General features: G+C 46.0%; 1 protein-coding gene across 2 annotated transcripts in view; it reads left to right on the forward strand.

Annotated features, from left to right (window-relative positions):
• The window catches only part of LOC146809360 (chaperone Ric-8A), a 362,752-nt gene that overhangs the window by 254,437 nt on the left and 93,708 nt on the right, over positions 1-14,607 (forward strand). For both annotated transcript variants that reach the window (XM_085616159.1, XM_085616160.1), the window contains 2 exons: positions 9,784-9,934; positions 11,961-12,056. In XM_085616159.1, coding sequence (XP_085472285.1) covers positions 9,784-9,934; positions 11,961-12,056 — 247 coding nt within the window. The remainder of the gene's footprint in view (positions 1-9,783; positions 9,935-11,960; positions 12,057-14,607) is intronic.

Below are 14,607 nucleotides of genomic sequence, written 5' to 3' on the forward strand. Positions count from 1 at the left end.
TCTGATTCCATATTAATCGGCAACAATGTCGCCGGATTCAGTACATTACAACGTTTGATCTGTATATGACTTGCCAAAAGGGTCAGCTCGTACCCAGACAACCTTGCACTCGTCAGATGTTGAGTCTTTGTCCGATTCAGAAGAGTATCAACTGCATGTGGAACCATCACCATGAGCATATTATCCATAACAAGACCTGCGGACTGCCGAATAGACGCCGCTGCTGCCGCTGTCGCCCTCAAGCAACTTGGCAACGCTCTAGCTACCGGGTCTAAGGTCGAGGAAAAATATGCACACGGGCGCTGCTTGTCACCAAATTGTTGCGTTAAAACACTCAACGCACAACCTTCCCTCTCGTGAACGTATAATGTGAATGGCTTGCTGTAATCAGGAGTACCTAACACAGGAGCCGAACACAGTGCATCACGTAGTTCAGAAAAACTTTTCTGACATTCCTCCGTCCATGGCAAAGGAGTCGAAACGTCCTTGCACGTGAGAGCTATCAATGGCTTCGCTAACAGTGAAAAATTCGGAATCCACTGTCTGCAGTATGACGTGATACCTAAAAAGGCACGCACATCTCTCTGGGTCGTCGGCACAGTCATTCGAGCAATTGCTGCAATTCTTTCAGGGGTCAACCTTCTTCCCGCCTTTGACAATAAGTGACCTAAGTAGGTAACTTCTTGACAACAATATTGCAATTTAGAAGGTGACACTTTGTGGTGTAAGTCACAGAGATGCTGTAATAGTGACACAGTAGCAGTCTTGCAAATTTGTTCAGTATCTGCAGCTACCAACAGATCGTCGACGTACTGAATCAAAGCCGCACCAGTCGGCAGCACAAATGCATCTAGTTGACTTTTAAGAGCTTGGCTGTATATCGATGGGCTCTCACAGTAGCCTTGAGGTGCGCGTTTGAACCGGAAACTGCGACCTCCTAACGAAAATCCGAACAAATCACGACTTTCCTCAGCAATCGGAATGCTAAAGAACGCATTCTTCAGATCGATTACCGAGAACCATGATGCAGAGGCTGGAATCAGAGTCAGTAAAGCTGTAATGTCTGGAACCACAGGAAACTGCGGGACAACAATTTTATTTACTTCCCGTAAGTCAATAACTAGACGGTACACGGGAGGCTTGGACGGATCAGTTCGTTTCAAAATAGGCAACACGGGACTATTACACACGTTACCTCGTGTCTCCTCGATAACATCTTTACCGATCAGATCATAAATGATCGCCAATAGTGCCCGTTCACCATCAAGGGAAATACGATACTGGGGTATGCGTGGTAAGCGCGCATCAACTTTCAATTGAACAACATAAGGTGGGATATCCAGCAGGCCCACATCATTGGGATCTGTTGCCCACAAAGAAACCGGAAGAGAACTCAATTCCGGTGGGAGCTTATCGATCGAGAGTTACATAGGGGAAATCACATTCTCACCCAATGTAAGCTCCACACCCGTAGGAGAGCAGTACAAAGTCGCATGTAACCTCTTCAACAAATCCAAGCCCAAAAGATTCTCACCACAACCAGTAGTCAAAATCAAAGGAGCTTCTAACTCATGAGACCCAATCGTAAGGGGCAAGGGGCTAGAAACTGGATTGCTAACGGGGGCGCCAGAGAATCCAACGGAAACATTCGTTAAGCCAGACAAAGGCGCGCCAGGGAGTTTCGAATGCATAATGAAACTTTTTGCTGCACCAGTGTCCAACAGAAAAGGCTCAACGACGCCCAATGTGGCTACTGCAACATAAGGCCCTCTCTGATCAACCGGAACTGATACTTCTCCCTTCCTTTGTCTATGGCTGTCCTAGTAGATACCATCCGTATCAACATCGCGCTCAACGTAATAGTCATCCACATGATACTGTGCAGATCTACCGGACGATTGTTCACGTCGATCGAAACAATTCTGCAAGTCTGAGGAAGTGGCAAAACGCTCGGCCTGATTCTGAGTAACTCCACGACCTCTACCACGTGAAGCTTGTTGAGGACCACCACGACCTCCTCGAGCTGACACACCATTATTCCTATCACGGAGAACCGGACAATTAAACTTCAAATGGCCCTCCCCTCGACAGTACGCACATTGATTATATCCCAACACAAAACGAGGTGCGGGAGAGTCATTTCGCGTCTGCGATCTAGAGAACTGTGATTGCGATCTATTTGGCTGTTGCGAATCATTGAAATTCGAGCGCGGAGGATACGCTTGCTGCAATAAGACCTTAGTTTTAAGATCCTTTGTTTTCTTATCTGCACGTTCACTTTCTTCCTTTTCCCTATTTTCGTAATATTGGGCCGTAGCCAATATTTGAGCAGTGGTAGAAACAGCCCATGAACTCTCAGAATTTTTCAACTTATTGCTAAGTTCAGGCAACAAGTTCGATACCAACTTATCAACAAACAACCGCTGACCACCTTCTGAACCCATATCCTGGCCACTATGATCAACAAATGCTTCCTCAAATCTCGTAAAGAAGTCGGATACGCTTTCATCCCTCTTTTGCTTGCACGCGGACAACTTGTCCCAATTAACGCGCATCGCCGGCATAAGCGTTTTCATAAGGGTAATTATCCTCTGGGGCAATTCCACAATAAGCTGCTCAGGCTTAGCCCCACCAACTTGCTGAGCGTCTGCCGCTGTAAGGGCAGCCCAATCACCGCCTAACTCGGCCGCGTGATTCTCGTGACGAATTTTCGCCCAAATCGGCTGAGGCACTACATTGCCAAACAACATGTCAATATCAGCAAGGTTCATAACAGTAGCATCCACCAATTGGGACAGCTCCTTATAATAACCCGCTGGATTTTTACGGGGATCAGGCAAAGTTTGCTTCACCTGTAAGACTTCCGATCGTTTCCAAGGGAGGTGTATTCACACTCTCTGAAAACGGCCTGGGACAGCAGGGTTAGCAGTAGGATCACCTGGCATCCATACTGGGGGAACTTCCCGCATCGGATATTGACCAGGTTGTGCCATCCACGCTGCAGTCTCTTCCTTAAACAATGCTCGAGGTTGCACTGTACATCGAAATGATAACAGACGTTCTAGAGCATCTCGAACCTTGTCACCTACGATCACACCAGTTGTAAACCGATGCTGGAGATCAGAAACCTCTGACGGTACATTATCTATCACATCATGATCCCACTCCTCTTTCAACGATTTACACAATTCCTCAAACACGAATCGTTGAGTGGGCGTATTAAACTGAGAAAATGTTTCAAACACTACACGCGAAGAGTATTTAACAGGATTACGAATCCATTTACGTGCCATTTTTACCAGTGATTTACGTTCCCTATCATCAGGAAGCTGACTGCGCCGCTGAGCGGCATCAGAAAGAGTCGAGCCGAGTATTGGCCCAAAAAGCGGGGAATAAAGAGTAGCAACAGCAGTCAGGAGACGACTACGAACAGAAGGAGAAGAGGAAGAAGATGCAGGCGCAGCAACAGTAGGAGTGGAGGCAATAGAAGTAGATGCGGCACCAGGAGTAGTGGGAACGACAGACTGAGGAGGGACTTGAAAAGGCGCAGTAGGAAGAGAAGCCGGTATCTGCGGCACAAGAGGATTCGGGAGAGCGGGAGGAACGGCGGGCTGACCAGCGGCCGCCAAAACAGCAGGTGGAGGAAGAGGTAGAATCACAGGGCCCAGAGTATCGGGAGCATAGGGAGGTGGTGATTTCAACAGATAAGACAATAGCGAATCCTCTACCACTTCTTCTCCCGACTTATCGACATTAGACGGTAGCACCGGATAACATTTATCCACCGCCATATGATGAAGTCGAGCACTAACTTCCTGCTCTTTCTCATTTTTGTCTCACTGATACTGTTCAGCATCTTGCATCACCGCAATAACACCTTCTCTTTTATTTTTCTTACTCTGTTTGATTTCTTTCTGCTTGGCCTCTTTCCGCCATAACCGGAAGGAATCAAACATGGCCGGCCTAACCTTCTTTTTAAACAGTTTAGCTTCCAAATTATCTAACACGGCAGTTTCGAAACTACCATGAGATGGCCAACTAAGGACACCATCATTTTTAGTGTAGCGGACCCAATATTCATTATACACTATAGGACCCACACCATGACGACTATAGAGCTCGTAAATTGGAGTTCCAACCGGAGGTATCGGACATGAATCCTCCAGCCGGGAATCCATTCTGCAACATTTGAGAAACCCAAACAAAGTACTACGGCTAGGCATCGCGCACACTAACCGAGTTTACAAACTTCAAGGGCTATCGAATTTATGATATCCTCGCAAAAAGTTTGCGAGACCCTCGGTTTTTGGCAATTGCAATCGTCAAATAAAACCCAACAACTAAGAACCACGAATGCTATGGTACCATGCAAACAACAAAGGAACACTGGGAGCGACCCACAAATACTTAACTGAAAGAACAATGGCGTCACCAGGAAGGCCCGTCTATCGTCTCGCCGTACAAAGGACTACGCCAGGCGCCAAAACAGGTCGACAGTCAGGGCATCAGTCCGTCGCAGCCGTCAGGAAGCGGGGATCTTCGCGGGAAAAGACGTCGGGCCACTTATTTCGACAACTGGATCGATGAAGCGGGGTGCACCTTCCCTCGGAGATTTCACACGAAGTTCCTCACGATCGTCGGGCTTTGGACCGGTACCGTTGATGTCGCCCCACGTTGGGCGCCAACTGAAGGACTGGGTTTTTCTAAGACCCAGCGGTGCCAGGGAACAACACCTGAAACCTTCGCGGGTTACCTGTTCTGGCGTACCAAACACAGAGACACGGGACACTTCTAGCGACGTCAGAGATCAGCGTTTATTTACTGCAGGGATACAGAGGTCACAAGAAGTACACAGCGTGTAGGTTCTCGGAGACTGCTTCAATTTGCAAAAGTGGATCGCTCCTTTTATACACGTTTTTCCCATAGAACAGTATAGTGAACAAAGATTACAACTCAGTTCCCATAATAAACTTCAAAAGGGTCGCGTTCATGTTTCAGGAGGCCGGAACATAATTACAACAGTATTGCCAGTTCCCAACTGTAAAAACATATCCTCTCTGCAATAAAACACATTCCATCCTGATCGTAAACACATTAGGAAAAAGGGGCAAGAACAGATGCAAAGAAAGGACAAGGATGCACAACAGATTAGAGAAGAGTGTTAGGAGTAATAAAGGGAACTTGATAACGGGATCAGAGACACCGTGTCTAATGTATGCATGACTGAAACAATAGACCGGCACGGCAAGATGAGCCTTGAGCGGGGCCATCTGCCTTCGTCGTGTCATTTCCCTCGTCATAAAAGTCATACTCCAAAGAACACGTGTCCCTCGTGTACGCTTGGGAGTCCCAGGATCACTAAGCGGACGAAGTCCGTTCGCTGGCTACTTGAGGGCAAGAAACAAAATGGATGCTGTATCTAAAATGGAACCCGAGGGGTCAGATGAACAAACCCAAAAACCAGACGAACCATACGTGGTTGCGTAGCGAAACTGCGTACACCCACTATACTCGTCATTTGCGGTTCGTGGATACCCAACTCATCCATATTCGTCACCACCCAAAAGTGTCGTTCCGTCCCACACGGAACCTCACTTTGGTTCCCCAGTATTGGTAACTTTCATAGATTCTCATGCGCCCACCCACCTCCCCTGGGAAAGCTCTGCCGGTTTACTGAGGTAGTGGCTGTTTGCACAACGGCTACGAAAATCTGAGGTTCTGAGCTCTCTCAGGAAGGTTCCAAAGGGTGAGGCTGTGCTGATTGGTCCTGGCAAAAGTTTGGGCTCTATTACACAAAGAGGGTGATATACTACAAAATAAGATGAGGCCTAAGCCTATTTTCTATTTTGTTTCTATGGTTATGATATATTTTTTATTTACCGAGGCTCCCATTCCGACGACGGGGAATGATACAAAGCATGAGAATCTATGAAAGTTACTAATACTGGGGAACCAAAGTTACAGGTAAGTAACTTGTTTTCTTACTAGGTCCTGACGAATCGCTGCTAGATCAACTGACTACGAGGCGAGAAACATGTTGACCACATAGCATAGCACCAAACCTGAGACATTACCTCAGGAGTCTGCCTTCTTTCTTTTTTAACCAGGTTGGAAGGCCTATTGATTAAAATGTTCTTTGTTGGCACTTCCATATCCTGTTTTAACTTTCCTTCGAGTCACTTACCTTCACTCACCTCATCTACACTATTTAGGCCCCTCACCCCCACGGCACCTTACGGCAACTTGGAATAAAAGATCTCCGCCAAAGAGCCCCTCATAGGGAGCCCGTCGGGTATTGCAGCGCCGTCCTGATGAGGAGCACGCCCTATGATGAAGCATGACACCCAGCCGGGTGTGTGAGGGCCCTAAATCCAACAGGAGGAACCCCCGTTCCCCCTGCACTTTATGACCACATTAGCCAGTTTCCTTCCCCCCCCACTTTTTAATTAGGAACTGCATACGCTTTGTATTTCGAAAGGTTGGGCAAACCTCACTCAGAATCGGGGGTATATTCACAGGTGTCGACACTGGGCCTTCCATGCTACAGGCAACATTCAAACAAAGTGCAAACACAACAAAGAAGACTCCATTTAATCAACCGTTGTGAGCCTTCAGGCTATTTAAACCTCCCTTGCAGCCCTGGAAACTAAACTAGTTTTTGTCAGATTCAATGTGGCGCTCTTGCGACAGGCCCTATGGCCAAACAGAGTAAAGAAAGTGGAGGAGCTAATATTGGAATTAGGTGGGCGCAATTAAAGAGCTCAGACCATTGGTCCTAAAGCTCATGTTTTCAGCCAAAGAGCCGGAAGAGTTGGTGAAGGCTGCAGAAGGGAGAACCATGAGGAATAATCTCTGATTTGTGGGATTTCTGGAAGGCATTGAGGGGTCCACAGTGCAAAATTCCTTGAACTCTTTAAGAACTCTTTAATATGTAATATGCTACCAATAGACAGACTCTCCCCGTGCCTTATTGAAGGGGCACACTGAGTACAGATACAGAAACTCGCAGTAGGAGCTATATTCTGTCAGGTAATTGCTAAGATCCTGAACTGTAACTTGCAGGTTGAAATGCTCAAAGCAGCCTATGTCCTGCAACAGATTTGGTTCAAAGCCTCTGGCACCATGATATTTCTGGACTATACTCATTAGTCAAAGCCATGGGAAATCTTTTGAAAGTGTAAAACAAAACTGAGGGCCCTGCACATAAAATACAAGCTCCTGTTCCTGGTGAAAATTACATTTATCTTTGATTGTAACTCTTTCTGTTTTGGTAATGCCTGAAGAGATGCGGGGCTCAGTAGCATGTCCTCACCCTGAGCTTGTCCACCAACCATTGCCCGTAGGAAGGGATGATATGGACAATTTTAGCCCAAGGAACTGGTGACTCGAAACTGGGCTAGAAGCAGACTTGGCAATGAACCACCAGACACTGATGCGGATTAGTTTTTATGTTGAGAGCCAAATGCAAAATGCTGCCTGTAGATCAGCTACAGGAATCAAGCGACAGACATGGACCACTCTGAATTGTTAGCAAACAGCCTATACAGCTGACATAAATAGGGTCTTACAGATGTTCCATCACTGTAGAATAGTGTATTGGTCCCTGGTCTTTGAGCTATGTTTGGGAGTTAAAAGATGGTGCCAGGACATATGGGTTCTGTGGCCTTTGGTAGGGTGGATAGGAAGGTGGTTACACTGATAGAGGTAGGACAGCACCAGAGTCCCTTCTCTTCGAGTCTGTTAACTAAGAGGAGATAGGCTTCTGATGCTTGAGCTGCATTTCACGTTCCTTGTTAGGCGTGGTGAGACACGCTTGAAGTTTGGTTTCGATCTGATTTGGGAATTATTCAGGACAACAAGTAGTTCTCAGGTTGAAGTTTAGGATGCGGCAGTTTTGGGGATAAAGTTTTTTAACAATCTTTTGAATAATATGTTAATACTTAACATATCTGGTCTCATAGGATGGTATGGCTGATTATTATAGAATGAGATGCCATGTAAATGGTCTCAATGACGAGATGAAGCGTGTGGGTGTCCTTCAGTTAGCCAGTCGGCACTCCCCTGACATCCTGCTCCTTCAGGAAACATACCTCTTTGGTACAAAATGTAACTCCTAGGATGAATTTGACTATAATAGAGTTTATCACTCATGATTTCCAGAGGGGTAGCAATATTACTTTAGTCTGTCCTGCTGGTAGATACTCAGACAAAGTCAAACCATAAGGTGTCTTCTTTTGATATCTGGTAGGCTCAAGGGCTAATAACATTTTGTCAGCATGTATTCTCCTGCTGCCCTTAACCCGAAGGATCCTTGACTTGGCTAACTTAGTGCCCTGGTAGCCAAGTTTCAACAGGAAGTGACTGTGATTTCTGGCCGCAACGGACAGATGCATGGATACTCATTAAACTCATGCAGTGAGATGGTAAATGCATGCCACCCTCCCAGTTAGCACAGCGAGAAAGCATACTTGTAGTTCTTCTTGTCAAATTGATCCTTCTGTAGATTAAACTAATTTTCTCTTCCTCCCACTGATCCAACCTGGAAGCGAGGATCCTATATACTTCCTAGAGGCTATCTGACCTCTCTCTGACCGAAATATGTGTTGGACACATAAATAGGAGAGTGTAAAATATGGTGCCAAAATAGTTGGTGGCTAGTCGACTAAGAATTGTCTCTCTATCTGAAGGCTGAGATTGTGGCATAATTTACATTTATCACAAGCTCAGTAACCTTGATCCATATACTCTGGGAAACTGGGAAGTCTGTGATTTTGTGGATGCTATGTACTGTCTCCTCAACAAAGGGAGATAAACAGACATCAACATCGAGTCGGAATCCTTAAATTAGAACACACATTCATTGACATTGACATTCATTGTTACGAGGATGTCGCTCTATTGCATCAACTGAAGATAGATAGGCTGGCGTTGATACAGTTCGATCGTGATGAGTACAAGCTGATTTGGATTGTGTCTCAGCAGCGAATATTTTAAATTGGGGACAAATCTTGAATACTCTTAAAGTTGGCTTTCATGATAAAATAATACCAGAAATCTGAACCCCATCTGGTTAATAGGTAGTCTACTGTGTCTGCCTTTGCAGCATACCACAATTCTTTATATGGAGCTTATCTACTATCCGACTCAGAAATCAAAGCAACGATTTTTGTTGATCTGCTGTTGAGGACCCTTAGTGTTGAGGGCAGGAGGCATTGGAGCCCCTGTTATTCATAGAGAAAATAGTAGAAAATCAATTGCCACTCCTCGGGGTACAGGAGGATCTTTGGAGGTTAGTCAAGGGGATACAACCTTAGTAGGAATAGGCACACTTCTGACTAAAAAAAGAGATTGATCAAAACTGGAGATCAGCCACACCCCACCCATGAAGGTTTGGCTGAGGGGGGTGGGCTGATGTTCAAAGATGGAGGAACCAATTTATCAAGCCAGAGTTTGGTCACGTAAACATGGGTACATTTGAGAGCCATGGTAGGATAATCCTGTATTTTGTACTACCTTTCTAGACTGTCTAGCATGATCAAATATGAATGTTAGTGTGCGGCACTATTGCGCTTTATTTTTGTGGTGGAAATGCTTGGCATGTATGATCTGCCATTTGCAGGAAAACCAATAAAAAATGTTTGGTTTTTTTTTATATAAGAAAATTAGCCGGAAGCTTAATGTAGCCCTACTGGCCTTTTATAGGTACCTTTCTGGCTGATTTTCTGTTTACACCTAGCCAGTCTGCCTCTGCCACTGACATGGCTCCCTTCTTTCCTTGTGCAGGCACACAGTCAATCTGCTTGTCAACCTACCTCTGATGTGCCTGGACGTGCTGCTGACACCCCGGGTAGAGCATGGCTCTGTAGAGTACATGGGCATGAATATGGACACTGTGGAGGCGCTGCTGAATTTCCTGGACCGACGGCTGGACAGGGTCAGTGAATGCCATGAACTGGTGCAAAGGGGCAGGACTTCTCGCTCATCACTGCCCTAAAGAACAAAGGACACACGAGAAATATACAGGGTTATCTGTCACATGTAGACACACATGGAGGCTCAAACATATACTGAGGCCCTTAAGTAAGCACAAGACAGACATAGATGCGCGCACACACACACACACACACACATGCTCCCCGCACTTAATCTTCCTTCCCATTCCCCCTATCCCAGGGTCAGGCAAACACAGCCATCTTCTTGACACCCACTGGTATTTTAGGCACAAAGATAGCCCTTGGCCATATGCAGGAGCCTAATTAATTCAGGGGGACTCTCAGATACACCCAAAAAAACTTCAGGCCCACCTAGGGGGACCCATAGTCACTTGAATGTGCCTGCAGATTCTCACATGGGGATTGCTGTGCCCCCAGGCCCACGCACGAAATCTCAGACAGTCACAAGAGGCCTAAATGTGGGCAGAAGTCTCAAGTCCGGCTGTGGAGCATACACAGATTATCTTGAGGCTCATAGCAGAATGGCACATGCAGGGAGTTAAGTCTCACAGGGGCCACAGTCCTACATGGGGAATGGTGCACTTGCAGAAACAAAAATAAAAATGGGAAAGACCAACATTCACAGGTTTGGGGGGGGGGGGGGTGGGGGGGGGTTACCCAAGCGATATTACAGGAGTCCCTTATATGTTGAGCTTGTCCTACATATGAAGCCAATAGATCACTAGGCACAAAATGTGGAACTCCACGCCACACATACATATATACATACTGACTCACAAGTAGAGCCCTCTCCACCAACCGATACAAAAATAGCCATTACATACAGAGCTTCCAGGCACATGGGTGGGATCTGATTCATTGTTGCCTATCAGACGTGTATCAAGCGCTCTGAACTGCCTATAGATTGTTCTTAGAAACATATAATGGCACTATGACAGACACATAGCTGCCTTAATATGTACATGGACAGCTGCAGGCACACACACGAGGAAAGTATGTACCTTAGGCTCATAAACAGAAAAGTATGGACCACAAAACCTCATACACTGTGTATGGTAGGGGCCTCAGACCTCCACATTGTATGGTAGGGACCTTGGGCATTCATGTCGTGCACTAGGGACCTCAGACCCACACATTGTATATGAAGGACCCAAGGTACACAAATTGCATGGGGAAGGTGTGATAAAAAAACACGTAAGGAAGATTGGATCTCAAGAACACATGGAATACAGTATGGCTCTTCTACATGTACATGGGACAGCATAAAATTCAGGAACAAATTAGTAGTGTATGGTCGTCAGTAAAGACTATGGACATCAGCAAGACATATGGGACAGATTACACCTCATGCATACGTTTGTTGCAGTAGGAGCTTCAGATATACAGAGGGTATCCTCTAGACCATGAGTAATATAAGGGAGGGGTGTGCGAACCTCAGAAACGCACACAGACAACTGTGTACGCCACAAGCAGACAAAGGGTGGTGTATGGACCTCATATAGTTAAAGGGAGCAGTTGCACACGGCATATAGTATGGAATGCAGGCGCATATGCAGCGTGGGTCTCATTTGCAAAGAGATAACTTGCGGCCCTCAGGCACACATAGGAGACAGAGTTGATATTAGGCAAACATAGAATACCCTATGCACCCCAGCTACGTATAAGAAATATTACGGAACCCAAGCATATTGAGTTGACTAGGGACCAAACACACAATCACTCACAGGCACATAAATGTGACCTTGTGTCATGTATGTATGTGGAACAGTATGGAACTTGGCCACAAATAGGAGACAATGTGAACCTTTGGCATATATAGGGAATAGTGTGACCCTAAGGCATAAACGCTAATGGCACAGCCTATAGGCACAAAGGAGACAATATAACCTGCAGGCACCTTGGTTCATATTAAGAGCAGTACTGTCCTTAGGCACATCCCAGAGGCCTTGTGTGCACATTCATGCAGAACATTGATGTTTCAGTCTGTGATATGTTCTTTTCCTCTAGGGCCACAAGCTTCGTGAGACACTGACACCAGTGCTGAACCTGCTCACGGAGAGCTCGCGCGTCCACCGGGAGACCAGGAAGTTCCTGCGATTGAAGGTAAGTCCATGCAGGGACACTACATTTTTAGGTCTGGCTAGAAAGCTTTGCTGTCTGCTGCATATATTGTTTAAAATATACGTCAGTGGACTTTACGTCAGTCCCCTTTATCCACTTAATTTTACGGTCTTGCCCTTGCAACTCCTCCTGATTTGCTTAAGCAGGTTGCATGATGTTCTTTGCTCATGGACTAACATGAGCTCATGCATGGAAGTGGATTGTACATCCTGGATGCAAGCTCTAGCAGACTACTTGATTGTGATGTGCAGTGACTTCTTATAAAGAGTCCTTGTTTTAGAGGGAATAAAATTAGGTTTGTATGTTTAGTCAATCAAGTTAAACAAATGCGCCAGGAGCACCTTGTCATTTGGGATGATTCTTTGCAGACGGTGTTGTAGATAAAAAAAAATACATTATGATTTAGAGTATGGCCGATGCAGGACATCTGCCAAAAAGAGATAGCTCTCTTATTTAGAATGTATTGACATCAGTGCACTCTAGGGTGGACAGGACAGCTACTGATTTTGTTTGGCAGATGTTCCACATCTGCCAAACTCTAAATCCCTTCCTTAGTGCCCTGATATGATATTCCAAAATAGTAAACTAAACTCTAGGAAGCTCAGTTGCCCAGTGGGGCAAATTCTTCCACCACCCTCTCTATAAAACTGGCTCCTAGTCCTGCAAACATGAGTTCAGCAAGGTAGTCTGGTCTACCTCTTAGTAGTGCAGGACTGAGACGGAAGGCAAGTTCAGAGTTTTAAGGGTTAGCAGCACAACACTTGGATAAAGAAACCACTCAGTGAAGCACCCAGGCCAATTTAGGTAAATCAAAAATGATTTGTTTAAAATAAGGGCAAAAGGACAAAAATTGGATTGGTCACTGCAAAGTGATACATTTTTAACAAGACAGTCCCATTCGGTATGGCTTCTCCACACTGCGTGGAGGATCAATGATAGCTCCTGTGCAGTATTCAGAGGCATATTCCTTCTCCAGTCACACAGCACAACTCTAGCCTCTGGCTTTCAGTCAGGATGAAGTGACAGGGTAAGAGTCAATTTTTGCCATGTGCAGGCAAGCACAGTTCAAAGCTTCCAAACTTCAGAGTTCCTGTGGGTGTGTCTCTGGCTACCGTCGCCACAGCAGATTGTACGTCTGGTCGTACTGAGTCTACTCAAGCCAGTTGAATTTTCAGATATCAGTTCACAGTGAGTGTAAGTTGGCTTTGCCACTCACTTTCCAGTTCCAAAAGAGAATCCTCACCAACAAGAGTGCTAGATCAGTTCTAACTAGTCAATAGTTCTTATTTCCAACAAAACATACAAAGCTTGGATAGTGTGGGCAGCACACTCCAACCCACAGTTCAGCAGTTTTTGTCCACTTCCCATTTCTGGTCCATGCAAGGTTCTGGGCCTGGTTCTGTGTCCTCCCTGGTCATGAGATGTCCAGCTGTGCTCTCTCCCTTGGGACCTTCAGATATCTGATCTCCGTTGACTAACTTAGCACCTCACTCCCCTTTCAGGGAACCTGTGTCCTAGTCTCACGGGTGACAGGAAGCAGTATGCTTGTGTCAAATGCAATGCTTCGATCTCCAAGACCATCTGATGCAACACCTATCAGAGTTGGGATGAAACACCCTTATTTATTGTATTTTATAACGTTTTATATTCTAATACCCCTCCACCCACGATGTATTATAGTCCCTGACTTATGGGCAAGTCCCTGCTGAGTGGTCAGTTCAAAGCTTTTAAAATGTTACACTTGTCACGTTGAAAAACTGGGCTGCCCTTGTGTAGCCCACTTATATTGATTCCCTCCCATGAAATACCAAGACTCAAAGATCAGCTGACCCTCTGACCTTAGGCTCCATGAAGAACAGGTTGAAGATACATATCTTCGTCGTTTTCTTTTTCATAATTTTTCGTATTTTTACCTTGGTTTTAACTGGTCGGCGTCACTAGCTCAGATTTAGCCCTGACCTCTCATAGTCGCCCCTACCTGTGTCCTTTGTCCTGGACCGCACTGCTGCACTATAAAATTTGCTGCTTCCACCGCCATTTGGGCGGGCCGGTCCCCGCGCTCTGTTGACCTGGGGCGCCATCTTGGGTGGGTCTAAGAAGCACTCCCCAGCCATTGGCTGGAGCCGTCACGTGGACTGGCCAGAGGCTGTAATTGGAGGGCATATTTAAGGTGGGTAGGAGAGAGCTTTACTCCTGTTTGGTCTATTGCCTCGCACATAGCGCTTTCTGGTAGATGCCTGGTGATTTTTAAAATTCCCCGTTTTGTCGTTTTCTTTTTCATAATTTTTCGTATTTTTACCTTGGTTTTAACTGGTCGGCGTCACTAGCTCAGATTTAGCCCTGACCTCTCATAGTCGCCCCTACCTGTGTCCTTTGTCCTGGACCGCACTGCTGCACTATAAAATTTGCTGCTTCCACCGCCATTTGGGCGGGCCGGTCCCCGCGCTCTGTTGACCTGGGGCGCCATCTTGGGTGGGTCTAAGAAGCACTCCCCAGCCATTGGCTGGAGCCGTCACGTGGACTGGCCAGAGCC

This window comes from Triturus cristatus, chromosome 7 (assembly GCF_964204655.1).
Source record: "Triturus cristatus chromosome 7, aTriCri1.1, whole genome shotgun sequence".
Lineage (NCBI taxonomy): Eukaryota > Metazoa > Chordata > Amphibia > Caudata > Salamandridae > Triturus > Triturus cristatus.